The sequence below is a fragment of the Cucumis sativus genome, chromosome 3 (genome assembly GCF_000004075.3).
Source record: "Cucumis sativus cultivar 9930 chromosome 3, Cucumber_9930_V3, whole genome shotgun sequence".
Lineage (NCBI taxonomy): Eukaryota > Viridiplantae > Streptophyta > Magnoliopsida > Cucurbitales > Cucurbitaceae > Cucumis > Cucumis sativus.
In genome coordinates, this window is record NC_026657.2 from 33,434,483 (window position 1) to 33,461,172 (window position 26,690).

The 26,690-nt window shown below is 31.5% G+C and overlaps 4 protein-coding genes and 1 long non-coding RNA gene across 10 annotated transcripts; 1 reads left to right on the forward strand and 4 right to left on the reverse strand.

Moving 5' to 3' along the window:
- Window positions 1–218: 218 nt before the first annotated feature.
- Window positions 219–7,500, reverse strand: LOC105434997. Of its 3 annotated transcripts, XR_004215415.1 has the most exons (5): window positions 7,359–7,500; window positions 7,047–7,264; window positions 6,829–6,947; window positions 1,298–3,484; window positions 219–487 (listed from the first exon to the last, which is right to left on the reverse strand). It is a non-coding gene; the product is annotated as an uncharacterized LOC105434997 (long non-coding RNA). The 3 variants fall into 3 exon arrangements; XR_969118.2 differs by having other exon boundaries at window positions 308–3,484; XR_004215414.1 differs by having other exon boundaries at window positions 308–3,484; window positions 7,047–7,279; window positions 7,359–7,481.
- LOC101217722 (cytokinin dehydrogenase 9) lies at window positions 3,484–8,315 on the forward strand. The gene is made up of 5 exons (XM_004136743.3): window positions 3,484–4,765; window positions 6,810–6,937; window positions 7,030–7,290; window positions 7,390–7,652; window positions 7,736–8,315. Exons 1-5 carry the CDS (start codon window positions 4,099–4,101, stop codon window positions 8,118–8,120), a joined length of 1,704 nt encoding a protein of 567 aa, XP_004136791.1. The 5' UTR covers window positions 3,484–4,098; the 3' UTR covers window positions 8,121–8,315.
- LOC101207074 lies at window positions 8,143–9,725 on the reverse strand. Of its 2 annotated transcripts, none has more exons than XM_004136621.3 (2): window positions 9,119–9,725; window positions 8,143–8,792 (listed from the first exon to the last, which is right to left on the reverse strand). In XM_004136621.3, exons 1-2 carry the CDS (start codon window positions 9,147–9,149, stop codon window positions 8,443–8,445), a joined length of 381 nt encoding a protein of 126 aa, XP_004136669.1. In that variant the 5' UTR covers window positions 9,150–9,725; the 3' UTR covers window positions 8,143–8,442. The 2 variants fall into 2 exon arrangements, with proteins under 2 accessions (XP_004136669.1, XP_031738872.1); XM_031883012.1 differs by lacking the exon at window positions 9,119–9,725 and adding an exon at window positions 8,930–9,096 and having other exon boundaries at window positions 8,188–8,792.
- Window positions 9,119–16,579, reverse strand: LOC101207316 (hydroxymethylglutaryl-CoA lyase, mitochondrial). 3 transcript variants are annotated; one of them, XM_031883011.1, is made up of 9 exons: window positions 16,325–16,579; window positions 15,704–15,761; window positions 15,067–15,246; window positions 14,812–14,892; window positions 14,523–14,686; window positions 13,185–13,321; window positions 12,673–12,788; window positions 11,237–11,507; window positions 9,119–9,162 (listed from the first exon to the last, which is right to left on the reverse strand). In XM_031883011.1, the coding sequence occupies exons 1-8, from the start codon at window positions 16,495–16,497 to the stop codon at window positions 11,238–11,240; spliced, it is 1,179 nt and encodes a 392-aa protein (XP_031738871.1). In that variant the 5' UTR covers window positions 16,498–16,579; the 3' UTR covers window positions 9,119–9,162; window position 11,237. The 3 variants fall into 3 exon arrangements, with proteins under 3 accessions (XP_031738871.1, XP_011652211.1, XP_011652210.1); XM_011653909.2 differs by lacking the exon at window positions 9,119–9,162 and adding an exon at window positions 10,770–11,149; XM_011653908.2 differs by lacking the exon at window positions 9,119–9,162 and having other exon boundaries at window positions 10,770–11,507.
- A 4,695-nt stretch (window positions 16,580–21,274) lies between these two features.
- Window positions 21,275–22,109, reverse strand: LOC101207567 (probable calcium-binding protein CML35). Its single transcript, XM_004136623.3, has one exon. It carries the CDS (start codon window positions 21,977–21,979, stop codon window positions 21,476–21,478), a length of 504 nt encoding a protein of 167 aa, XP_004136671.2. The 5' UTR covers window positions 21,980–22,109; the 3' UTR covers window positions 21,275–21,475.
- Window positions 22,110–26,690: the final 4,581 nt, after the last annotated feature.

The window sequence follows — 26,690 nt, forward strand, 5'->3', positions numbered from 1 at the left end:
ATTAGGAAAAGCTTGATTCGTGCAATGTATCAAGCAAAAAACATGTCGACGCAATTCTACTTGAAGAAACGTTTTTCCTATTGTAAATAGGCAGAAGGACAAAAATCTTAATCTAAGTGTTCTCAATTTTAGAGGTAGGAGTGAAGATAGAAATTGAAGATAAGGCACTCCGACTTATATGGTCACTTCCTTCTTATAGACATATGACATGGTCAATCTTGACGTGCGAGAAAAAACCTTTAGATCTTGGTGAGGTTACTAGTAAACTATTATGAAAAAAAAGAGTACAACACTGGTAGCTAACAAATGGAAGAAGGAAAAGTTCATACAAAATATAGTTTAATTTGCTGAAATTAGAGACAATATGAACACATGAGAAAAAACTGTCCAAATAGAGTAGATTTGTCAAAGGGTTCTGAGTTGGATGTAATGTTGTCTCCATCGCCATAAACGTCCCCTTAACCATGATAAAAGAGGTGAAGTCGACCTGATAGTTATACAAAGTGTATGGTAAAAATTATGATAATGGTTGAAGGACTTCCAAGTAAAGTCAAGCAAGTGAAAATTGCACTATATAAATTTCAGCAAGTCTTATCCATGTGCAAGGAAAAAGAAAAATTCTTGAAATGTGGTACTCCTAGTAGTTTACTTTCTATGGTGGATAATTTATGATTCTATGAGTTAATTGTTGTGAATTCTTCAAACATCTTGCCAAGAGAGAATGTGTTGAATTCGACATGACAAGATGTAGAATGTGTAACTCCCACATAAATATTTCGTAGGAAGGTGAATGACTCCAAACCTACGTAAATAACCTATTTAATCGATTAAGCTATTTTTAATTTAAGAATAAAAAAGATGGTAGTAGTCAAAACTTTTATGTTGTTAATTGAAAACAGGAAGCAAAAAAATCTAATGTGAATGTAACAATTTTTTACATAGTAATATTTTTCTCCAGTATGAGATATTTTCATGTGCATTCTAATTCCTTTAGTTTCTATGTTATTTTTTCTGCTTATTATTGCTATGAAATTGAGAGGTTTGAACCCAACAATAATGAAATTGCAATTTAAGTACCAACACACATACCCAACAGGTCGATTGGGTCGATTCCATTACTTTACTCCGACAGCGATGACACAAGCAAGACTAGTTAAAATAAGTATTGAAGTGATAGGCCACATTTTGTTTTAATCTTGTCAAGTAGATATCAAAGGTACAATTTTCATAAAGTATATTGAGAGTTAATATTTGAGTCAAATTATAAAAAAATAAATTTAAAGAGAGAACAGGATACCTGATAATGTAATCTAAATATAAAGAAAGCAGTAAACTTGATGAGTAATCTAAATGGTAAATTTAGATTTGTGTCTCAACCAATCCAAACGCACTCATCCAACCATGCCATGATTGGGATTTTATTCTTTATCCCTCCAATAAATGACCTCACGAAATATATAATGCAATCTGTCATATACAAAAGAAATAAAAACAAAACTGTACACTTTATCAAATAAAAAGAGCAGAGGATCTTGCTCGGTTGTAACATGTTACAAAACTAAAGGAAAAACAAGAAGAAAATCCCAACAGAAGCAATCATAGAGCAAGTAGAGATCAAGAAAGTAAGATCCTGCCCAACTGTGTATATACATTGTAAGATCATAATGCCTTGCAGAATTTCTTGGAGAAATACATGAGAGTGATGGACATATATTCAAACATTATGGAATTGCTTATATCTACTTTAATTCCGAAATATCATTTTGAATTTACTTTTTATGTGGTCCTTTCAAGTTTTTAATTTAACTTCAATTTAATCTCTAACTTTCAAAATTTTACCCAAACTTCAAGAGCATTACGAATTTTACTCTTGAAATTAGAAATTTGTTTCATTTGGGTCCAAAAGTTACACTTATAAAATCTCACTTAATATTGGTAAAGTAAAACAAAAGGGAAAAATTACCCAATAAAAATAAATATGAAAAGTATATAGATGAGAAGAAGAAATTTCAAAATACAGATAGAAAAAGATTAAAATATCAAATTACGGAGTGATAAATGTGAAAACTTCAACGATGTTTACTATTGAATTGGCCAACTCAAGAAGTTTGTGGGCTGAATAGGTCAATCTAAATGTGTAGCATTTGAAATCTAAGGAACAAATAAAGACTAAATCATTGGGACAACAAAAGGTATTTTTTTCCTATTTATAACATTAATAAATAAATTTGGATTTTAGAAAAAAATAAAATCAAGCAAACTATGAAAAATGAGTATAAAATCTTGATACTATGAAATATGAGGCATCGAAAGAAGCATCTACCCCATGACAAGATTTGATACTCATTGACAAAGGTTGCATTATTGAGGAAGGGCCACAGAGGCAGAGTCCAATCTCTGAGAGATCCAATATTAAAAAGGTGAATCTTTTCTTTACAAAGATGTAGGGACTAAGAGAAAAAGAGCATTAATAATAACACATACAAGGAATTAAATGCTGTCCTAAAATTAAAACTCCCTTATGGAATTAAAGCTTCTTAGAAGAAAAAACTACATTTCTAAGCCTGTTTTAGTATCATTACTATCATGTCATCATCTCATGAAATCGTTTATTTGAAATGGTATTGTCAATCAAAAGGTCATTGTGATATATCATCATTCAAAAGGCCAAAGCACATCAACATCAATGCAGCTTGTGAAAAGAGGATGTCATGTATAGAACTTAGTAGAACGACCAAGTTGCTTTCTAACCACAAGGTCTTTGCCGAGTTTTCTTTAAAGCTTCTGCAACAACCCTGGGACTCTAGTAGAGACAACTTAAACAATAATTGTACTATTTTGTTACTGCTTCATTATTTTATATGCCTCACCTCACATACCCATCTGTTCCCAACCATTTTCCCTCCTACATGGTATTACTATAAAAGAAAACCCTGCACTTACAGAAAGAATGCAAAGATTTCGTAGCAAAATTCTAACTTCTGTCCTAACTAATGTTCTCCCAATCAAATTTCTTAATGTAGAGAGAGAGAGAGAGTAAGATATTGCAAGGCATGTAAAGTACAGAACTAAACATGTCTCCTATAGGAGCTATGGAAATTATGGTTTTCTTGAAAATTTAATATCGAGAGAGAAGGTGAGAGTGAGGAAAATTGTTGTACCTGTGGCTCCTTGTGGCGATCACATGTTCAGGGACCCACATGACACCTTACCTATAATGATCAAATACCTTTAAAACTTTGGACCAGTTTGCATACATCAACATCCCCAAGGAATTCCAGATGGTCCATTTCAACTCACCACTGTGCCTTTTAACTTGCTTCAGTTCATTTCACTTCGTCAATTGACTTTTCTCAAAGAAAAGAAAATAACAGAATCAATACCATTCAAAACAACTTACATTGCTTTTAATAGGAATCACCCGACAATCAGCTCCTCTCCTTTTAATATATGTTTATACATATTGTTTTCAGAAACAGCTAGTCTGCACTTTGAATTATTTACCCATAAGTTGTACGGAAATAATATACATGAAATATCCTAATGTATCAGAGAACAAAAAAACATATGAAAACCAAACTTGATTTTCAAAACTTTTTTTTTTTGTTCTCGTATAACCAGGTGTCGAAGCTTTACTCCTCCATGCCCAACACCTCAAGGCCTAAACCCAGGATTCGCATAAAGGTTTGAACTTGGAACTTCTGAGTCAGTTTTTGTTCTGCTGTATTTAAATTAAGTGTGAAAGCTTATTTAACTTTAATACTACCGTGGCATGAAATCACTATTCAAAGATTTAGAAGGATGAAAGTCACTCTAAATGTATTGTTCTTAGGAGGGAAAAAAATTAATGACCTCAGCAGCTTCTCTCAACCAAATGCCGCCTTTACATTAGGACCCAAGCTGAGCTAATAAAGAGGCCTACTATCCCAAGACAAGACAATAAGTAAATAATGTCTGCACCCAAGTCGACACTGTTCATTGGCCAAACAAGCTCTTTAAATTCTCTTCTTCAACTTCCAATTACCTTAATCCCTTCTACACCACTTCTTTTCTCTTTGCCTCATAAAGAAAAATAAAGAGAAGATCAATTTTAGAAACATGGGGTCACCATTTTCCAACTTCCTCAACCACAAAAATTTCTTACTCTTCAAAATTTCCATGATCCTATTCATAAACTGGGCAATTTATAGACCTAATCTTTGTTTCACCAAGTGTTTCGGGGAGCCAACCGATGACCCTGCTATACAGTCTTCTTCCAAAGTGCTTTCATCCTTGGAAACAATAAACCTAGATGGATACTTTAGCTTTAAAAACAATCAAGAAGCAGCTAAAGATTTTGGCAATAGATATAACATGCTACCCTTAGCAGTTTTACATCCACATTCCGTTCATGACATTTCAATTACATTAAAGCATATTTTTCAAATGGGTTCAGGAACAGAACTTACAGTTGCTGCAAGGGGCCACGGCCATTCTCTTCAAGGTCAGGCACAAGCCTTGCGAGGCATAGTTATCAACATGGAGTCCCTGAAGGAACCAGCCATGCAGGTTCACAGTGGGAATCTTTCATGGGTGGATGTCCACGGAGGGGAGCTGTGGATAAATATCTTGCATGAAACACTTAAATATGGCTTAACACCAAAATCTTGGACTGACTACCTTCATCTTTCTGTGGGTGGTACTCTATCAAATGCTGGTATTAGTGGGCAAGCTTTTAGACATGGACCTCAAATCAGTAACGTTCACCAGTTAGAAGTTGTCACAGGTATTCCTTCTTGGATTATTCATAAGCTTTTTATAATGCATATATTATTGTTTAGAATTCCTCACTCAGTAATAACAGTCAATTGATCACGAATTCATTGCACCATTAAATTCTCTTGCATTACCCACTTATAGTAATGGAAGGGCTCATGTCTAGTACTTTCAACTATTTCCTTCTAGCACCAAATTTAGGTATAAACTTAGGACTAAAGTGACTTGAGTACACAGTCATAACCAAGAGATTAGATGTTCAAATCCCCCCTATCTCCCTCCCTAGAACTCAATCAAAAGCTAAAATAATAAACAAACACACTCCTAAAGGGAAATTTGAATTTTTTTTAGTACAATAATTATGTAAATGGGAGATCAAATTTTTAGGAGATTGAATTCTCAACCTCAAGGATATACTTGCCATTTGTCTTGCGTGTCAATTACCAATATTGGATATCAATGATGAACCTTCCTGCTATACTTAATCACCAGGCAAGCAAAACCACCTAATTTAATTAAGGTGGCCCTCAAGAATTTGACTCGCCAAACTTTTGAAGTGTAAAATACAGATCATTCTATTACCCTCCATTAACAATCTTTCTCTAAAAATGTCTCTCTCACATGTTCCCCTTCAAATACTATTGTTATCCCCCCACCACACACTTATCTATCCAACGAACTAGGGAGAAGGCTTGCAATAAGGAAATCTTTTGAGAAAATTGTATGATAGAGAAGCAGATATTTGCTTAGAGCAGAGTAGTTGAGTGATATGTTTCTTCAGAAAGAGACTTTCTTTTCTCATTAAAAAGAATCTTTAATATGAGGCAACAAAGAGAATAACTTTTACGCTTATGGAAGTTAGAAGGATTAATTTATTAAGAGAACTCAATAATTTAGAGTTGGTTTTTTTCACTCTGGACAAAAATATGTAATCCATTCACATCCTCCGTAAGTCATAACAAAGTAATAGGGCGGAGAAATTTAAATAGTACTTGTGCTGTTGGCTGGGGAAATCTTCCGTAATTCCTTTCTAGTGAGAAGAAAAAATTCACCTCCTAACTAAACATAAATTATGGAGTACTCATGCTATATGTTTCTCCCTCTACTTGAATGACTAATCTCACAGTTGAGAAAATGTAGGGCAACAATGACATATACCAAATATGAAAACATGGATAATCCCTGATAAAATTTGGAGGAAATGAAAAAATGCAAGTAATTTCAATCACCACAATCTCCAATTTACCAAAAAAAAAAGAATCAATAATTAAACCCATTTCATGACAAACCAATGATATTTAATAGATTTATACAACATTGTTGTTCTGAAAAAGTATAATAATGTCGAAGAAGTTTAGCAAGTATTGCCTACAATTCCAAATCTCATTTCCTGTTGCCTACAATTCTATCTGAAGCATGAGCTTTCTTATAGACATTATAATCTTTCATTTCGGTCAACCCCTCAATTATGTAAGATTTATAACTAAAATACAGCATTGAAATAAGTGGCAATAACTCTTCAAACACTCTGAAAGTAAACCTTCAAATCAAAATGCTATCATTCACAAGGAAAACATAAAGTACTAGAATCTCTATAGGCTTTTTGTCTCTAACTTCATTTATAGTTTTCGGTCCCAAGTTTTCTTTTGATTTTCCTTTTTTGTTTTAAAAAATAGAACAAAACCATGAAGGAATAATTTTCCGTTCGGTGAAAAAGGAAGGAAAATAAAAAATGATAGTATAATGTCTGTCTCTCGATGCAAACAAAATAGTCAAGAGAAAAAAAAGAGTGAAAAATAAGCACTATGAAAATAACCTAAATCTTGGTAAGAAATTTTTAAAAATGATAACAATAATAATGATGATGAGGCTGAAAAGAGCCAAGAGCGACTACAAATGGAGAAATCCAGAGGGAACTAACTTGAGAGAGAGACCACAGGGGAAAAACACAAAAGAGAGCCCACCAAAGCAAATGAACTACTTGAATGACTTTAACTCATTTCAACAATAAAACCTTGAAAGTGGACAAAACCAATGTAGTTTCAACTGTGCAGGAAGGGGAGAAGTAGTTACCTGTTCAGAGCAAGAGAATTCAGACTTGTTTTACAGTGTACTTGGAGGCCTTGGTCAGTTCGGCATCATCACAAGGGCGAGGATATCTCTAGAATTAGCACCAAAAATGGTAATATACCCTGCATTCCATCAGAATAGGTATATAATATAAAACTTTGTGATATCTTGTAATGTATAACACAATCCACCATCTTTTGTCAGGTAAAGTGGATAAGAACCTTGTATTCAGACTTTGCCATATTCTCCAAGGACCAGGAGCATCTGATATCCTCCAAATATTCCTTTGATTATATCGAAGGTTTTGTTCTAATAAATAGAACTGGTATTCTCAACAATTGGAGATCTTCCTTTGATCCCAAAGATCCAGTTCAAGCGAGCCAATTCGTCACAGATAGGACAACTCTGTATTGTCTAGAAATGGCCATGTACTTCAACTCTGAAGAGAAAGAAACTATGAACAAGGTGAGCAATTCAATAAACATTATCAGATATCATGCTCAGGTCTGGGGCAGGGAGGAAGAAATGTTTACCATATAATGTCATTTCTACATGGTCATGCAGAGAGTCGAGAAGTTGCTATTGCAATTGAGCTACATTCCAGCCACTCTCTTTCTGTCGGAAGTTCCTTACGAGGAGTTCCTGGATAGAGTGCACATATCTGAGAAAAAACTCAGGGCAAAAGGATTGTGGGAGGTTCCTCATCCTTGGCTGAATTTAATGATCCCAAGAAGCAGCATACATGATTTTGCAGCAGAGGTGTTTGGCAAAATTCTTTCAGATTCTACCAGTGGTCCCATACTAATCTACCCAGTCAACAAATCCAAGTAGTTGCTTCATTAGATTTGTCACAGAAACTCTGAACTTTATTAATTCCCCATTCTAATACAAATCAGTTTGGGTTATACAGGTGGAACAATAAAACATCATTGATCACACCAGACGAAGAAATTTTCTACCTAGTGGGTTTCTTATTTTCTACACTGCCAACTTCAACCGGAAAAGAGAGCTTAGAATACATTTTAGCCCAAAACCAAATAATTTTGGACTACTGTGCCAGGGCCCTTCCAGGATGTAAGCAATATCTGCCTCATTATCGCTCCCAAGACGAATGGCAAGCTCATTTTGGCTCCAAATGGCGGGTACTGAAGGAGAGGAAATCTGCCTATGACCCATTATCAATCCTTGCACCAGGACAAAGAGTCTTCCAGAAAGCCACTTCTGTACAACATCTTATATCCAAAACAAAACACAAAAAAGGCATCCTAGAGGAAGAGAATGCTAAAATGATCTAATAAAGGCGAAATAAATCAAGTGTATCCAAGCATAATAATAACATTAATCAGAAAGGGACTGGAGGTATTGAGTTGTCAGTGAGAGTTTTACGATTTAAAATCACAATCAAATGTCCAGTGCACCAAAGGGTTATGAGCTTAACCTTTCTTCCAAAGGACATATAAAGCATAATTCTGAAAGATTCACTCTCAAAATCTATCTTTACGATTGGATCGCAATCCTGATCTATATTGATTCAAAACATAATCCTGTACAGACCTAGTAAACAAACCATACTTACAAATGACTGAAGTTGAACAAAAAAAAATGCTCAAAGCAGAACTACTCAGTTTTTGTAGCTTCTTTCCACCCAAGACCTGGTCTAGAAATTTCCCCCTGCGGCCCTTCATAGTCTCGAGCATTGAGAATTGTAGCCTCAAAGTCAGTAGAATCACTTGCAACAGGAAGAAAACTACCAATTTCATCCCTCGCACCAAACCCTCCAGCCCGTAGAACATCATCAGCCGACATGGAAGCCTCCATATTAATTTCCCCAGCCATATCAACCCGTTGCGTAGGTTCAGCCTTCACAACATTCTCCCCACCTCTGTTAGTTTGCACATCTTTCGGTAAGCTTGAAACTGATTCCGCAACGTCTTTCTCAACCATCACAGAAGAATCATCTCTCTTATCTGGGGTAAACAAATAAAAGCAAAAATATCAACAGGTAAAACCGAATTTGGGATGATTTTTCTACATCCTTCTTGAAATCTCTTCAATTTCATATTGAAAATTCAACAAAAAATTTCGCATATGACAATGCACAAACCAGTTCCTTCCCACATCATCAAATCCTTTAAGAAAGCATATACAAGTAGGTTTAGATCCAGAAAATCAAAATTAGAAAAAAAAAAAAACAACAACAACAAAATAGGAAATCAAACGCATGATTCTGAAAGAAGAAAGGCAATGGAAAACAGAAGAATGGAGGCGAGAATGAGTTGTTGGAGAGAGAGACCTGGAAGTGAAGAGGTCCGGTGAAGTTCCATGGCTAAGGATGATCTGTGGAGCGGCAAAAGGCAAGGTGTGAAGTGAAATATAAAGACGCGCGTCGGACACGTTTGCAGTTTGAATACCGGTCATTGTAAGTTGAGGAAAGTACTACACACTGCTTTATTCCATTGATATTTTTCGGAGTTTTTCTATTTAGTCTAAAGAATAGCGATAGGTGGATTATTATTATAGTTCCATAAATTATATATGTAAACTTATAATTGTTTGTAGGACCAACAAATATATACCCATATATATATATAACCAAATATAGCAAAGGAATCTTTTACAATCTATGTATCAAAAATGGATTACAATCCTCTACTCCTCTCTATCATTATCTACTTTCTATTGTCCTATTAGCTAGTATTTTTGGTGTTATTTATTTTTTATTATGAACTGAAATAGTAGGCTATCATCAATCATTTCCTACAAGTTATTTTAGTTTTTGTTTCGTTTATTTTTAAGGTTAAAATACTGTTTTTGTTAAGTATAAATTTTAATTTAATTGATAACATATAAGTTAATAATCAACATTTAAGAAAAGGAGACTAAAATTTGGAGCGCCTCAAAGTATATAAACCAAAAAATGATTTTAACTTTTTCATTGGAAGAATACTTTACTGCACCTATTTTATGTAGCTCACTTAATAACATGTTGTGTTAGGAGTGGTCATTTAAATAGCAAAAATTGAAAACTCAATAAAACTAAAAATTATTGTTAAGTCCGTTTAAAAAAAATTGAAACCAAACTAAACCATTTTTAACTACAATATATTTAGTTTTATAAATATTTTATATATTTAAAAAAGAGAGTAAAACCAATTGAAACTTTGAATAACAAAATAGAATTTAAAACAAATTACCAAACTAAACCAAAACAAATAACTTCGAGTCTAATTTGACCACCAAACATAATCAAATCAAGTTGTTTCCACCCATTTCCTGTGTCAAAATCAACTTCAACCCCTTTTCTGTGTCAAAATCGAAATATTATATGAAGATAAAGCTTCTGAAAATATTTACAAATATAGTAAAATAACCATCTATCCGTAAAAACTACTATTATAACATTTTGTTTAGCTATATTTGAAAATGGCTCAATTTTAATTTTTTTTTTAATTAAATCATTATACTATCATCATAGGATAAATGATGAACTAAATGGTGATTTAGTAATGGTAGTTTAAACATTATTTTTCTATAAACCATATAAATTAAGTGAACTAATTTCTTAATTTGTGCATAGCACTAAATAGCATATATTTGTACTCCACAAACTTATATCATTCACTTATAAATTTTTCATTTAGTTCCTATATTTTAAAATCTTAGTTGCAAAAATATTTTTGTACCAAAATTTATTAGATTTGTTGTACTCAAAATGTTCTTATTAAGGTCAAACAATCGTAAAAGATTATTACGTGAAGACAAGGGTCTGTTTTACCTTAAAAGGATTTGCTTTCCCACACCATGCTATCATGATGCTCATTGTGTTTAGCGCACACATTCCTTAGGCATGCGGTCATATTTACTCGATTGAAATATGTAATTTTCGTTTTCGAAAACTTCTAATTAATTTGCTAAAATCAACATAAACTGTCTAAAAATTTCAATGACCAAATGGAACCACATCTGAAACCGACTCCATTATTTCTTCATATGTCTATTTTTCATCTAACATCGTGCATCGATTTAATGCTGAATTCTGCATTCACTGTGTCAAAGCAAGAACTTTCTTCACAAACATCTCATGATTAGATAAACAAGAAATGTTCTGTTCACCTAAACTGAATGATAAGTTGTGTCAACATAATTAGCTAATACTCTTATCAATTAGAGGGTTCGAGGAATTCATTTGAGGTTTGGTCTTGTATTTTTTTCAACGTGTCTCCCTCTTGTAGCTCATCTCCTTTTCTATTTCACTTCCTTTCTAAATGAACGTTCGATTCTTCATATACTCATAATTTATTCTTAACCCATTCTTTCATTTCACCTAAAAATTAGAAGCTCAAAAGAGGTATACATATCAGAGAAGAGAGAGTGGAGTATACATATCTTTTGCAGCTTTGGTAAAATGTACCTCATAACTTGGATGCAGTGGCTGTGCATTTATTGGTGTTGGAGGCAACTTTCCGCAATGCAATTGCTACTTTTGAAGCTGAAGGACGCCCCAACTGCTTGCAGATGAAATCTCCAGCCAACATGAGCTTTCCAAGATCTACATTGGTTTTCGCCCCAATTCCATTCAGCATATACACAACATCTTCAGTTGCAACGTTTCCAGAAGCACCCTTGGCATATGGACAACCCCCAAGACCCGAAACCGAAGAATCCACCGTGCCAATCCCCATCTGATAATAAGATAAAATGTTTTTCATCCATTTTTAAACATCATTGTATCCATTCCGTGCAAGTGTAACATATTTGTTTTCACAATCAATCACAATCACATATTCGTTTTCACTATCAATCCCAATTAAATAGTGTAACTCATAGGTGAAGTGAGAGTAGTATTTATAAACTTAATTTTTTTAAGAAAACCATACAACTATAAAATGGAGTCGTAACTGTTTAACCCTCACTTTATAACATTGCTTCTTTCACAAAAATCTAGTTCTAAGCTTCAAAGTTCTAGGACAAGGTCTTCATTTTGTCTTTTTTGAACTAGGGTGTTTGGTAACTTGAATAAATTGGAAGAGTTGGATTGCATGGGTAAAAAAAACAATCATATGTTTGATTCACCAATAATTAAAGAGGTTTACTATCTTGTTATTCACATCAACTCACATTTTGCACCAAAATACTCACAATTCTCACATCGTTAATCATGTCAACTCCCCCAATAACTTCCCTATAATTAGTGCCAACTCAGCTCAACTCTTTGTTTTTATCACTAACCAAACGCCCCCATATATGTGTGTGTGTATATTGGTAACTAGGTGCTTTGTATATTTTCCCTCCTAATAAAACCCAAACAAGTTTTAGATGCCAAGGGATAAGGATAAGCCTTTGGTAGTCAATATCCAAGAGAAAGCAAGTGAAAGGGGAAAATCTTCAGTACTATGGGTACCCTCCCTTTACTATTTGACACATCAGTCAGTGATACTTGTTCAAGATCTAGTTCTTAAACTAGTAAGTTATATTTAACATTTTTTATTTGGCATTTTCTAAAGTTAAAATGTTTGTTAAACATAACATTGAATTTCATGTCTAAAAAGACGACAAAATTTCAATTTGTGGGCTGCTATAAGATGGTTGTGTGAGTGGGTTGCCTAGGAGTATATAGGGCGCTAGAAAGGGATAGGGTACAAGGATTCTTGCTAAGTGCAACTGCAAGGTAGCGTACCAAAGATAAGGTCTCTTTAACGTCCCTAAATTGTGCCTTGGATTCTGAATATATACAGTGGTTGTGATTCTATCAGATACTCGCCAATAAATACCAATTCATTGGTATATATTGCTTGAGGACTTGTAGGTTCCGAGCAATTAAAACCAAGATGGAAAAGAAGAGAATACCTGGAGTGAGACTAAAATATTGGACAGAGCTTGCCCGTAAGTATCATGGAAATGAACAGCAAGATTTTCAGTTGGAACAACATTAGCTACAGATTCAAGCATTGGAATCACAGTTCCTGCAGTTGCAAAAAACTAAAGTTAAAGAAGAGGAGGAGGAGAAGAAGCAGAAGGAGGAGGAGGCGAAGAAGAAGAAGAAGCAGCAGAAGAAGAAGACCAAGAAGGAAAAGAAGAAAGCAAGAATTGATGCTTTTTTAAAGTTATTTCTGACCAAAAAAAATTATTATGTAATATCTAGATAATGATACTTTTTTATAAGTTAATAACTTGATGCTTTCAATAAGATGATTATACGAATTGAATAGAATATAAGTATTCTACGGGAAATTCTCTTAAAAGTAAGATAAAATATGACAAAAATTGTACAAGTCATGGAGATTCGAGAGCCCCTCCTGATCTCACTCACTGAGCAAAGTACAGAAAATTGCTTGAAAGATGATCGTCCTAGTGGTTACCTGGAGTACCAACACCAATTGTATCACCAAGGGAAATCTCTGAGCATCCCATACTGTAAAGCTCCTTAGCAACGTATGCTACATTTGATGCCGGCACCATTCCTTCAATGGGACAGCCCACAACACATGATACATATCTAACATGTTTATAGGAGACATTTTCAAAATATAAAAAGAGAATCATATCACTCCCTCTAAAAGATTTTAAATCTAAATAAACATATAATTATCAACAATACATAATTACATTTTAATTTATAAGGCACATATAAGATGGGAGGGCTGGACACCCTCCCACCTCTAATAGTAAAAGGAGGCAGATGCAATTGAAACATGAAAAAATATTTTGGTAATAACGTCCGACTATGATTATCTCTTCTTTTTTTCTTTTTTTTTTAATAAGAAAGAGACTACAAAGAACGCCAAAGTTGCTCTACAAAGATCAACAAACATTTTCAGAATTTAGAAACTAAAACAACAAAAAATAAATAAGTTATTCGAAAATTTGCTCTCTTGAATTATCCTCGTCTCTGAAACATCTCCTAGACATTCCAACCACACTTTCCAAAGAAGAACACTTCAGATGTTAAACCAATGCACCTTCACCTCAGGTCCTGAGAAAGCTAGAAAATATTTTGAAACGAAGAAAACCAGCTAAAAGCAAAGGTTAATGGAGGATTGATTTCACAGCAGAGCATCATCAAATCAAATGATGAAAGCTGTTGAAAACACAAGAGTTCCTAAAAAAGTTACAAAATAGATGAAAATGTTTTGAGGTCTTTAGGGTGAGAGGAACCAATAAAGTTCTCATAGGAGTTAAGAGATCTGAGGAGAAAGTTAGATCCCTCCTCGTTAGGGTCCGTACCTCCCTTTGGGCTTTAGTGTGTAAGGACTTTATAATTAGTAATTTTCAATCAAAAGTTCTGAAAATTCTGAGATGAAATCGAGAGTAGAGGGTGCTTTCATAGAGGTGTTGATTTCAATGAACATTTCATGATCCTTCAATCAAACTCCCTAAGCCCAATATTAATGAATTGAATCTGTCTTTCATTCAACAGGTATATGTAATGTGATCACTGATCTACAAAATTATGTCAAACGTTCTTGCTAACCATTTGTATTGGATCGGATCATTTAAACCAACCAAAGTGCTCTCATGCCAGATAGAGGTAGACATTTTATAGATGATGTCTGTTGGCTTATGAGCATATCAACTGTATTATTTTGTAGACATAAAGGGGTCGAAGTATTATAGCCTCAGCACTAAAAGTAACAAAATCAAACCAGATGTATGATTGTTGAAAAGAAAATATTCAGTTTTCTGGTTCATATACCTACCCACGAACTGGAAGTGAGTGCTTTCTTGCCGCATCAGCAACTTGGCGGTAGCGATGAAGACTTTCTTCTATGCTGCAATTGATATTTGACTTCGAGAAGGATTCAGACGCTGAAGCAAAGATGGCTACTTCCTTTGCTCCAGCTGCTACAGCTGCTTCAAAACCCTAGATAAAGAAGTAAAAAATCTCATAAGTCCAAAAATCACGAAATGCCTTCCAGATTAGTCCTAATTTTGTTTTGTATTTTTTTTAATACAGCCAATTTTGCATTTGTGTATTAAAGCTCGTACTTTAAGATTTGGGGTCAACACAGGAAATCGAGCACCTTCAACATTTCGAATTCCCTCCATGACTTCCTTTGCATCTGCTAACTGAGGAAAATATGAGGAAAAGAGATTAATACGTACACGTACAAGAAACTCAAACACGAAGACAGAGCACATGAAAAGTTGAAGGTCAGGAGAAGGAAGAATGAGACAAGGTAACTGTTTCAGGAATAGAAACAATATACCAACCAATATTTTCATAGTATCAAGCAACCTTACCTGCGGTACCCATTTTGGAGAAACAAAACTCGTGGCTTCAACAACAGGCAAGCCAGAAGAGACTAGCATCTTTATTAAATCAACCTTAACAGCAGTAGGTACAATGTGCTTTTCATTTTGTAGTCCATCTCTTGGACCAACTTCAACAATCTTCACAAATGGCGGAATACGGCATAAATACTACAAAGGAAGAAAAAGACTTTCATCAAAAAATTCAATGTATTTATTTCTTTTCTTTTCTTTTCTTTTATATAAGAAACAGAAACCACTGAATATATTAAATAACCATTATAATCGAAAACAACAGTTAAGATTAAGATTACAGTACAGAAAAAAGAAGAGGAAAAAAACCAAACAAAAAAAACAGAAAAATAAAATAAAATAAAGACTTGTTACAAATCATATCATACAAGAATATAAATAAGAGGACAAAGATCTTGACGGGAAACAGAACCCAAGAATAGCACAAAGGGAAAAAATTATTTCAACATTTGAAACGCCTATGTTACGTGTTCCATAGACAATTTACAATTGTGGAAGCTATACTAACAATTCGGTAAATGCTCAAGGTGATAAGGATTACTCAACTCCCAGATTTTACATCTTATACTAAGAAAAATCCATTTTAGAACATCACCTGGGACAATCCCCCCTTATTTTCTCTCGAAAGGACTGCATCTCTTCCATCTTGTTGACTGGAGAGAAAGAAATGGAATGTTGCATTACATTCAAACTTAATACGAGACTTAAAGAAAATAAAAAAAAGAGATACCACAGTTAATTCAAATATATAATACTTCTAGATTCTATTACACAAGTTCTGTGCCGTTACTAAGAAAGTCCAATAAACCTAGCCAGGTATAGCATACGAGGGACCTCCTGATCTCTATTAAATCCAAAAAGGGATAATTCCTACATTCACCGTGTATAGAAACTGAAAGCGAAGACTGAAGATAGAAATTAATCAAATTATTCTCTCCAAACCCAATCAAATTATTAGCTCTACTCTTGAAAGGACTCTAACAAAAGTAGATGAAGTAGATTTCTCATCATAAATTTAGAAAACAAAAATGCCCTAATTTCACGATGCATATTCCATGACTCATCCCCTAAAGGACTGAAAGAATTCTACAGCACATTTTCCGCAAATGCTATTGCAACGATAATCAAGAGGTTTAATACAAAGCAAAAGTTTAAAAATCAAAAGGGTACGAGCAATTCTCCCTATAATCATTAATCAGAATCGTTTCGACTATACCTGCAATTATAAAATTCTCGTTGTATGCCAGGGGTTCTGATGGAGCTGACGCCTACATCTGTGGCGGAAGGTGAAACAAGAAATGGGGTGGGAGTTTCCATGGAGAGATTATAAGCATGACGCCAAGAAAAAGATTGTCGAGTGAATTTAGCAGAGAGCTTTGCAGCTTGCATAATCACAGGAAGGAAAGTCCGGTAAGAAACGTATAAAGAAGATGAAGATCAAGATCATAACCCCATACGTCAATCGATATATATCTTTATACTTTTTTTTAATAATAATTATACACATGACACATTTCATATCTATCACTTATAGATTTTTAAATTAAAATTAAAATTCTCATTCCCAAACTATTTTTCAATAATTTATTTTTTCTCCTTCTTTAAAAGTCATAAACATCATTTATTTCTCGTTTTAAGGTTCTAATTATCCTTTCTTATATAGAAAATCTAATCTTTTTTTCTCTTAATTTTGATTTTAGAATATATGTCCCTAGTACACTAATTACAACATGACGTATAATGGTTATTGATCGAAGTAATTTAACTTTATTTATGATTTTTCTCTACTTTCTTTGACATGTATTTTGAGTTGAATCTAACAATTTCAAATGATTTTGTTTTATCTTTTCACGTTAGTTTTGTTTTGGTTTTATTTTATATCAGTTTTGTATATCATTATTGTCATGTGGTTATATTATATATTTACTACGTTTTATTGTTTTTTTCAAAATTTATGCAGTTCATTGTGAAATTATTAAGTATACGAACAATACAAGTCATTATATCATTATCTAAATATATAAACAATATATTATTAAAGGTATATCAACATATCGGTAACGTAAATCATTATTAAGTATATTAATTAAGTTTATAAATGTATATCAATAACGTACCTAGTATATGAGTGGAACTTCAAGCATATCAAGTTTATTTAATCAATCGATTATATCAGTGAATAATACTAAGTATATCTACAATACATCAAATATATTAGCAGTGCATCCAATGTATCAAATTTATCAGTGAGACATTTAAGTGAATCAAGGGTTAAAGGGTATTAAGTGTATAAAGAATAATCATGGTGCAACAAGTGTATCAAGATCCAAAAGTTATCAAGAAGTATCAAATGTATATATCAATTGTATCGAAGTATCAGATTTATCAAGAAATGTTTAGTATATCAAATGTATATAGGACATTTATAACATTTTACATATTGTATATGTGAGTTGGGCTTTGTTTTGTTTTCTTCATTTTTGCAAACAATAAACATGTGTATTATGGACTTGATTGTTATAACGTATGTTTACCTTTTTTTGCAAGTGTTCCTTAAAACTTTATATTATTCTTGACTTTCGTAGTTATTAATTATTTTAATGCATACAAGTGTGAAGAATTTGAATCACAAGCTTCCCAATTTTTAATACATATAGGTGTTAGTTGAGGTAAACTGTTATTTCACTATTGATATAGTTAAATTGCATACTCTTTCAAATTTTAATTTTGAAATGAATCTATTTAAATTCTTAATTAAAATTATATTTGAAACCCATTTAACTATAACTATAGTTGTGTAAAACTTTTTAGCAATATAGAATCATAACAAAAACACCAAATTAAAGGAGTTATGAAATCACAGTTTGCAATAACAATGACGCATAGACCATAATCAATAGAATTAGAATGCTAAATCCATACCTACTTCTTCACCTACAATAATATTATGCAAGAAATTGAACACCATTCTCAACAAAACAAGTTCAATGGAACCAACAAATCATAATTTCACCAACTGAATATTGAATTAATTGTTCCCAAAACTTCCAATGAAACTCTAACATAAATCACTAGACATAAAAATCGATTTTAGCCACTAAGATACCAATATTAATTTAATACAGTTGGATAACTATATGATATTTAATATGAATTTCCTCCCTCATACCCTCGAAGATCACTACCATATCATAAAAAGAAATTGATTGATCCATGAAGAAATGTCAAATCCAGTTGAACCCCCGCCTAGAACGTAGTTACTGCCCATTGGAAGACACATACACACACATACATACAAGATATATATGTGTAATTGGATACACATTGAATAATTCAAATATAAATACCATACTCCATATATAAATACAATATAATTTTTTTAAAAAAATTCTTTTTACAACTAGACCAATTATATATATATATATATATATATATATATTGTAAATATTTACAATAATTTTCTCTAAGTTATTCAAAATATATGTAAAACCCATCTAATAGATAAAATATAATGGAAATTACATACAACCAAAGTTCCATATTTTGTAGATAAAGACGATGACAGATATCTTGATTGATACGAGACTATCACATGTGTGTATATATAATTTTTTTTTTTTCTAATGAAGTACTAGAAATGAAATGAAATAATAAATAAAGGAAAGAATGAAAATCACAAAAATCCACCGGCTTGGGAAAAAGAAAAAAAAAAAAAGGAAGCATAGGGAGAGAGTGTTTGGTGTAGTCATAGTCATAAACAGAAATATTACAACCACTTATGTGCTTTGTCCAATGCCGACGTACGAACACAAGGGAAGTTTCCAAGAAACTTAAGAAAATGCCAACTCACATTTTTTTTCTTTACAACTATATTCATTTTTCCATCCAAAATTAAATAAATACGCAACATGATAACTTTGGAGTTTGGGCATATCATATCATATCATATCACATTTTCCCTAATTTCTTTTTCAATAAATAATTCCATCTTTATAATTTAAATGATTTTTGACTTGAAAATCGTGAAAATAAAATAAATTATATATTAGACAAAAATTATCTTCTCGTATCTTCTAGTTAAAAATAAGCGATCAAAATGGTATTATAATGTTTTCAATCTCTGATTTACTCTACATTAAATTAATTAATTATATTGATTATGGAGTAACACATATAAGTTGAGTCTACGACGGCAATAAAGTAATGAGTTTAATTTAGACTTTAATTATGGAGAAAGAAAAGGAAGATTAGATTTGTATTATTATTGAATTTCAATTAATTAAGACCATAATTCCAAATCAAAGAAAGAGACACAGTTTCATATGTTGTGGGTTGTTCTTGGTTGGGAAAGCATAGTTTTCTCTTTTCCCTTTAACTCCACGCCATATCCTTCTACTTTCCTCGAAACTTCCACATAAATTCTTCCCTAACTTTCCAATTCACCTCATTTCATTATCTACATTCATCTTTTATTAGTAGTTGGACCTAATTATATACTCAATTCATTTCAGATCACTTCCAAATTTAATTAAGCGTAACAAACGTTGTAAGATTATAAAGCTAATTAGGATGTGATTATTATACAAAAGTTGATGGTTTCATTTTTGTAACCTCATATTCGATGAATTAAGAAAAACTTTGATGATATTATTCTAATGTCATTCGAGTTTTATTCAATCTAACGAGATGATGATAAAAAATTATATGATTTCGATGGTGGGAAGAGATTTTTCTAAGTTGTTTAACAATGTAGATGAGTGTCGAACTGAGTATATTTTAATTTACAAATATTTGTGTTAATGACAAACAGATTTGTGAATCAAATTGTTTTTCTACTCTATAAACCTTTACATATTTGATTATTTTAAATAATTAATTAAGTTGAGTTTAGTTTAAAGAGAGTTCGGGAAAATCCTTCATTAATTAGTCACTCTATTCTCCCACCTACTCCCTAAAATTTCTTCCCTCTAATTAATTTATCCATTTTCTCACGTACTTCAAAAAAAAAATTTGTTTTTTGGTACAACAATTGAACGAAAGAGATTTAATCTTCAATTTTACAATAAAATTGTAATTACAATATAGGCAAAAAGTAAAATTAGTGACAACGTCATCATTTAATTTATTTTCTTTACTTTTCGCATCTATTGAAGAACTGCATCTTACAATCTTACACTTCAAACACAAAATTTACTAACTTTAGCATATCGAATCTAATATTAATTATTTTAGCTTAGTGGACCGAAGGACCTTAATAACAATATTAGGTGATATATTATTTTGAATAAAACTTGTACTTTTGATCCATGAAGTTTGTATTTTGAAGTATTTTATGTTACCAATTTTATGTTTCGTGGGTAACCAAATCTATGTGGCAACACTTTTGTTAATATATATATAATTAAAGTACACTTCTTTTATATTCTTCTGATTACTTTTATCGTCAATGTTACCGTTATCGTGTGTCAACTTTTTTTTTTCACTCTCTTTTTCTTTCATCTTCCCTTTGTCAACTTTTAAAAAACATAGCAAATATGATAACTCAAGGGTAAGAATGCAATCAAACTGAAATCGTAGGGAACCAGAAGTGTAATATTTTATTGTTTTGTTTTAGGTCTCCATACTATTCTTTGAAGAAAAAAAAAAAAAAAGTAATTACAATGGATAGCAGAATTAGAACGTAATCTACTATGATAGACTTTTAATAACTATATAATCTTTCACTTGTTACCAAAGCTAAATCTAGTTTTGCACCTTAATGTAAAATCAAGTATAAATCATTAGTGCTTTTTGATCACCAATATGTAAAAAATTTATATCTTTTTATTATTTTTCACAATTTTTTTTTAATTTTAGTATTTATACTTGTTGAACTTTTAAATTTAATAGTTTTTATATTTAAAAATAACTAAATCTAATTTATATATGTTCTTCACTAAAAACTCGTTCTATTAATCTTCCTTCGACAAATTTGATTTCTTATTCAAATATCTAAATCTCATAATATCATATTGTGAAATTAAATCAAATCCAAACACAAAGACTGTTTTTATATTTAAAGAAAAATACATGGAATATATATAAACTAAACTTGAAAACATTTCAACATATAAAATTACACAATTTATAATTAGAAGTAATTAAATAAATAAGGAAGAAAAAAGAATTGGAGAAAGGAATGATGAATTAGACCAATGTCCGATCCGACGACTTACTGCCGATTTTATATACTTTGCATCAACAACACATAAACACAAACATCCATTTTTCTTTTTCTTTTCTTTCTCAAAATTATTATCATCATTATTATATTTAATAAGAAAAGAGTTTAAAAGAAGAAAAAAAAAATGAAAGGCGTTGATTGGATTTATCTCTGGCAGTCCATCATACGCACAAAGTCGTCGAAGCAGACGAACCCATCCCCATTTTTGTCTACACCTGCTATCATACGCTGACAATCCTCTAACGTGCACCCATCGTCTCCCATAGCTGCGAACACACTAAAAAGCTCCTCCGCCGTAATTCTCCCGTCGTGGTCCGCGTCGAATATCTCAAACGTATCACGTAACTCGGAGTGGCAAGTCGGTCCAACCCGGTCCATTTCGCCCATCATGATCTTAATCTCTTCCTCACTCGGCGGTTCGGCTCCGATTAGGCCGAGTAGAGCCTTTAGTTCTTTACGAGAGAGAGTGGGGTCGGAGAAATCGGACCAGTCGAGGGAGGGTAGAACGCTGGTGGGGGTTCCTGCCGCGGAGGAGGAGGAGGAGGAGGAGGCGGAGCCGAAAGAAGGAGGTTGAGATCGGGAGAGTTTGGAGCGGTGGGATTTGGAAGAGAAGAGACGGTTGGGGTTTAAGGATTTGAGAAGCTTCATGTTTGAGGGAAATGAAGTATGAATTTTGATTTGGGGTTTTGGAAATGGAAGTTTGTTTTGAAGACAAGTTGTGTGAAGAAGATGAAGAGGGGGTTAAATGGTGGAGAATTCTGAAAATTGTGTACTGCTCCTTCCCTTAGTGCAGCTTCCCGGAAACTTCCTTTCTATAGACTTTTGTTTTTTTATCTTTTCTCATTTTCATTACTTTTCGTGGGAAGAAACGGTAATATATCAAATAAAAATATAAGAATGGATATTTAAAAGAATGGGTCATTAAATGTTTTGTTTTTTATTTTTTTTAAAAAATGAAATTAGTATAATGTTTGAGAGATTGAAATGTGCGCTCGTAATTAACGAAGGAGTTGTTTGAGAGGTTAAAATGTAGTTGAAATTATTAAAATGTACATCGAATTGATAACTGAACCTGAATGAGATTGTGAAATGTCAAAATGAAAAACGAGTTTAATACCTTTACTTTGGGTCCAAAAAAATCAATCCAAACAAGAGGTTTGGATTACATTACGTGTTGCATTATTGGCTAAAAACATCTCTTACATTCTTATGAAAATCATGAGATGAATTATATGTCTTATAATTCAAAGTACTTGTTCTAAAACTAATGATGACAATGATTTCAAATCTTTTTTGTTTTATTGTTTGTAGTTTTCATCCCTCACGGAATTAGAGACACAAATTTTAGTACAAATTAAAATTAGTAGATTCGAACCACAACTTAAGTAGAAATATCAATTGAATTGAATTCTGGTTGGAAAGATGCAAAATAGTTTGTTACTTTTTTTTTCCAATGGATACTCTCATTCAATAATTTATTCACCTTTTTTTACTCTTTCCACCTAAAGGAAAAATTTAATATTCGTCCTTTTGTTTTACCCTAACTTATATTATTTTATATGTCATATAGTTACTTTTACATAAAGTCTAACCTAACCTTTTTGTCTTTCTGCTCACCTATGTGTAGGAAATAATAATGAAGGCAGATTGCTGTAGTTTTTATAATAATTACCTCTGAAATGAATTTCTAGTTAAATTTTAATAAACAATCATATGTGGTTATTTTGTATTTATTATTATTATAATTTGAGTTTTTAAAATATTCATTTGAAGTCAATTAGAAAATATAGAAACTTACGATGTGTTGGAACGTTCAGCTAATTAATATAGTTTATGGTTAGAGGTTATATTAATTTGTGTTTAGAAGGTATATTATTTTTTTGTATGAGGATAGAGGATTATTACACAAAATATAATAAACCAATTCCAATTTTAATTTTCCAGCTACTTGTTTCATGGCTTTAATTTGAGCTCCAGATCCTACGAATGTTATTAAAAAAAATGAGGGGTTTTAAAATAGTTTTTGTGTACCTAGTATGAGTTATAATAATTAGAATTTTCAATAATTATGATATAAAAACCGAATATTGAGAAGTTACGGAGTCTAGATGCTCTTTCACATGTGAAAATATTGTTAATGTTGAGTTTGATAATCATTTGATTTTTTGTTTTTGAAATTAATTTCATGCATGCATTTTGTCATGAAATTTACTTTAAGTACTAAAATAATTAGTACATTCTCTAGTCACAATCTTTTCAAAACTAAAAGAACATAAATAAATACTAAAATTCATCTTAAAAAGACAAAAAAAAGTGGGAGATAATAATAATCCAATCGAATGAATACATGTCAAGTTTAATGTTCGATGAATAACTAATTAATAAAAGGTTTCATTCGAAGAAGAAAAATAGCAAATTGCTATTTTTTTAAAAAATAAAATAGCTAATTGGCAAAGTACTTGAATGTATGTTTTGAGCTTATGAATCGTCTTATTCATTTGATGGCAAAGTTCGATAACATCAAGTTAGTTTTGATAATATCTCTGTTTCTTTCTTTGAAGAAGTTGACTTAAAGTTCTTTTGTTTTTGTATGATTATTGGTTCTCCTCTACTATCTATGAAGAGGTCGTAGGTAATGGATTCGATTCTATTTAATTTTGTCGTGTATGTAATATATTTTTTCTTAAAGGAAGTGTTTGTAAGCGTGTTAAGTACACATGAAAAGTGTTGAAACTAAAATAAAAATTAGACTCATATTCTATTTTTCCAATTCTTTTTTTCTTTCTTCTTTCAAACGTTTTCGTGATACGTTTTTTTAGTTTTGGGTTAAATTTTATAAATTAAGAGCCACACTTTCATCTTTTTTTTTTTTAATTTATTAATTACTACCGTACAAAAGTTAACCTTTACCGACACAAATTTAATTAAAAGTTGAAAGATTTATTCTATCAAAATTAAAAATATTTATTCTATCAAACATTTTTTGGTTTAATTTTTTCTTAAAAAAGAACTAATTAATAAAAATATTTTTGTTATTATTGTTTGATCTCTAAATATTTTTTAGCCATTTGAAGAGAGATAAAATAAACAATTTATTGAATTTTAAAGGACAGAGAGTGTAATCGTCGTTTCAAACTTATTCCCAATGTTAAATATATATACGGTCTCTAGAAATCTAAATCACATAAATACCGAAAAGATTATACCTCTTTGTTGTGGTGAGATAATTGCTCTCTTATTGGTAATTCAATCAAACATTTTGCATTTTACACATTCAAATTGAAGCGAACGTACTCAAGAGATCAGTAAACCAAAAGTCAATCCAACGTATAAAGATGAACAAGGCCAAATTATAGGTCAAATCCAACATTCAAATGTCCAACATAAAGATCAATAAAACCAAGTTTGTTCGAAACACAAGCAAGCAAGTATACGTACGCACATAGGAGAGAGCATCAAAGAATATAATTTAGAGATCTTTGTATCATACCCATGTACCTCACATGAACGAATGAGTTATACGACATCCATATACAAACACATACACCAGTGCAATTGAGATATATAGTTGTAAAAGCCTCACATAAGCCACTTTTGCTTTTAAGCCCGTGGGTGATCATTTTTGCATTGAGAAGGCAAAATATATTTCATGAAAAGGAATGAAGTTTTGATATAAATCAGAAAGCAGAAAGCAGAAAGCAGAAAGTAGGGTTGCCATCCCATGTTCAAAAAAACCCAAAATCATTACAAAGAAAGTGGCTTTTGTACTGCTCATCATCTTTAATATTCTTTTACTCAATTATTCAAATAATTAATTTGAAGATTCTTTGGGAAGGATAGCTGTACAAGTGGCAACCCATGATTGGGCTCTACTATGATTCTTAAAGATATGTAAATCAATAGATTCTTCATTCTCTGTCCCCTTCAAATTAAACCTAATTTATATTTTTGATTTCAATTTGGGATTATTCCACTCTCAAACCAACTAACATGTGCATTTTATATATGAAGTTACTAATTCCATAATGTATTATTTTTTATTATTTTAGTACAATAATAACATTAATAATAATAATACGTGTGGGGTTAGAAATTCAACCGAGCAAAAAGTTAAATTAAATTCACTTTTTAATGGTTAAGTAGGTTTGTAAATAGAGATGAGAAGTGGTAAGTTAGATTTGATTTTTCCATCAAACTGCATCAAACTAACTATGGTCAGTTTAGTAAACGTTAAAATTTATGTTTGATTATAAGTTTTGAAAATACAACAATGTATCTCACGTTCACTATTTCTAAAAACAAAGAAAATGATAATTTATTATTTTCAAAAATGAGCTATTTCGCATGTTGTTTTTAAATTTGAATCTTTTTTAAAAACAAGCGTACCAAATAACTTCTTTTTTTGTTTTTGAAAACGTATAAATAAAAACAAATAATCATGAACGAAACGAGACTTAAACGATTTAACTCAATTAAACCAAGCATAAAAATGGAAACATCCTACAAAAGCTTAAGGTAAAATTTGATTTATTTTTGCATTATTATTAAATTGTTTTATTATTTTATTTAGATAATTTATTTTAAAATGAGATAATTTAATAATACAAACAGAAATGTACGTATTTGTTGATCTACTACTACAGTCCATTATATTTTACTATAATTTATAAATATAGATTAATTTTACCACATGTATTTTAAAAATTAAATAATGTATTGAAACATTTTTAAAAATAACAAAATAAATTAAGATATTTACAGGATATAGGAAAATTTTAGATTCTATCGATAATAGACTTCTATCGGTATCTATCAATGTTATTTATAGAAGTATATAAGTGTTCATCAATACCGTTATTGATAGAATCTGAAAAATTTATTATGTTGTAAACATTTGATTAAATTTGCTATTTTTTAGAATTTATTCATGATATTATAAATAAAAGATTTATAATATAAAGAAATATAGAAAATAGGAATTGAATGAGTGGGTGCGGGTGGCACACGAGGATTACGCGTAATGGGAAATGGGAACATTTTGGTCATCCAATCATACCCAAATCATTGTCTCCTTTTTTTTTAATATATCAATACAGAAACATTCAATTATTAAATCATAAATCTTTCCTACACATAAACTCTCTTTTCTCACAGGTACATTGAATTTAATTCACACCAACACACACTTTCTTTTTCATTCAATATATTAAAATTTTTAACCAAATTCTCTCACACCATTTGTGTCCTCAAATATTTTTTCTATTAATATTTGTTTTTTTTCCTATTTGTGGATTTAGTTAACCTTCTTTAGATTACTTCATTATTGATATTGTAATAAATATGTTTAAATGGGGTATAT

What these genes read in the sequence shown, in the direction of transcription:
- LOC101217722 (XM_004136743.3), top strand. Translation starts at nt 4,099, where the DNA reads ATGGGGTCACCATTTTCCAACTTCCTCAACCACAAAAATTTCTTACTC. An exon ending in TAGAATTAGCACCAAAAATG is followed by an intron (nt 6,938 to 7,029) that starts GTAATATACCCT and finishes ATCTTTTGTCAG; the next exon opens with GTAAAGTGGATAAGAACCTT. An exon ending in AGAAAGAAACTATGAACAAG is followed by an intron (nt 7,291 to 7,389) that starts GTGAGCAATTCA and finishes ATGGTCATGCAG; the next exon opens with AGAGTCGAGAAGTTGCTATT.
- LOC101207074 (XM_004136621.3), bottom strand. Translation starts at nt 9,149, where the DNA reads ATGGAACTTCACCGGACCTCTTCACTTCCAG. An exon ending in CCGGACCTCTTCACTTCCAG is followed by an intron (nt 8,793 to 9,118) that starts GTCTCTCTCTCC and finishes TGTTTACCCCAG; the next exon opens with ATAAGAGAGATGATTCTTCT.
- LOC101207316 (XM_031883011.1), bottom strand. Translation starts at nt 16,497, where the DNA reads ATGCAAGCTGCAAAGCTCTCTGCTAAATTCACTCGACAATCTTTTTCT. An exon ending in CGAGAATTTTATAATTGCAG is followed by an intron (nt 15,762 to 16,324) that starts GTATAGTCGAAA and finishes CTTTCTCTCCAG; the next exon opens with TCAACAAGATGGAAGAGATG. An exon ending in CACTCACTTCCAGTTCGTGG is followed by an intron (nt 13,322 to 14,522) that starts GTAGGTATATGA and finishes TAAACATGTTAG; the next exon opens with ATATGTATCATGTGTTGTGG.
- LOC101207567 (XM_004136623.3), bottom strand. Translation starts at nt 21,979, where the DNA reads ATGAAGCTTCTCAAATCCTTAAACCCCAACCGTCTCTTCTCTTCCAAA.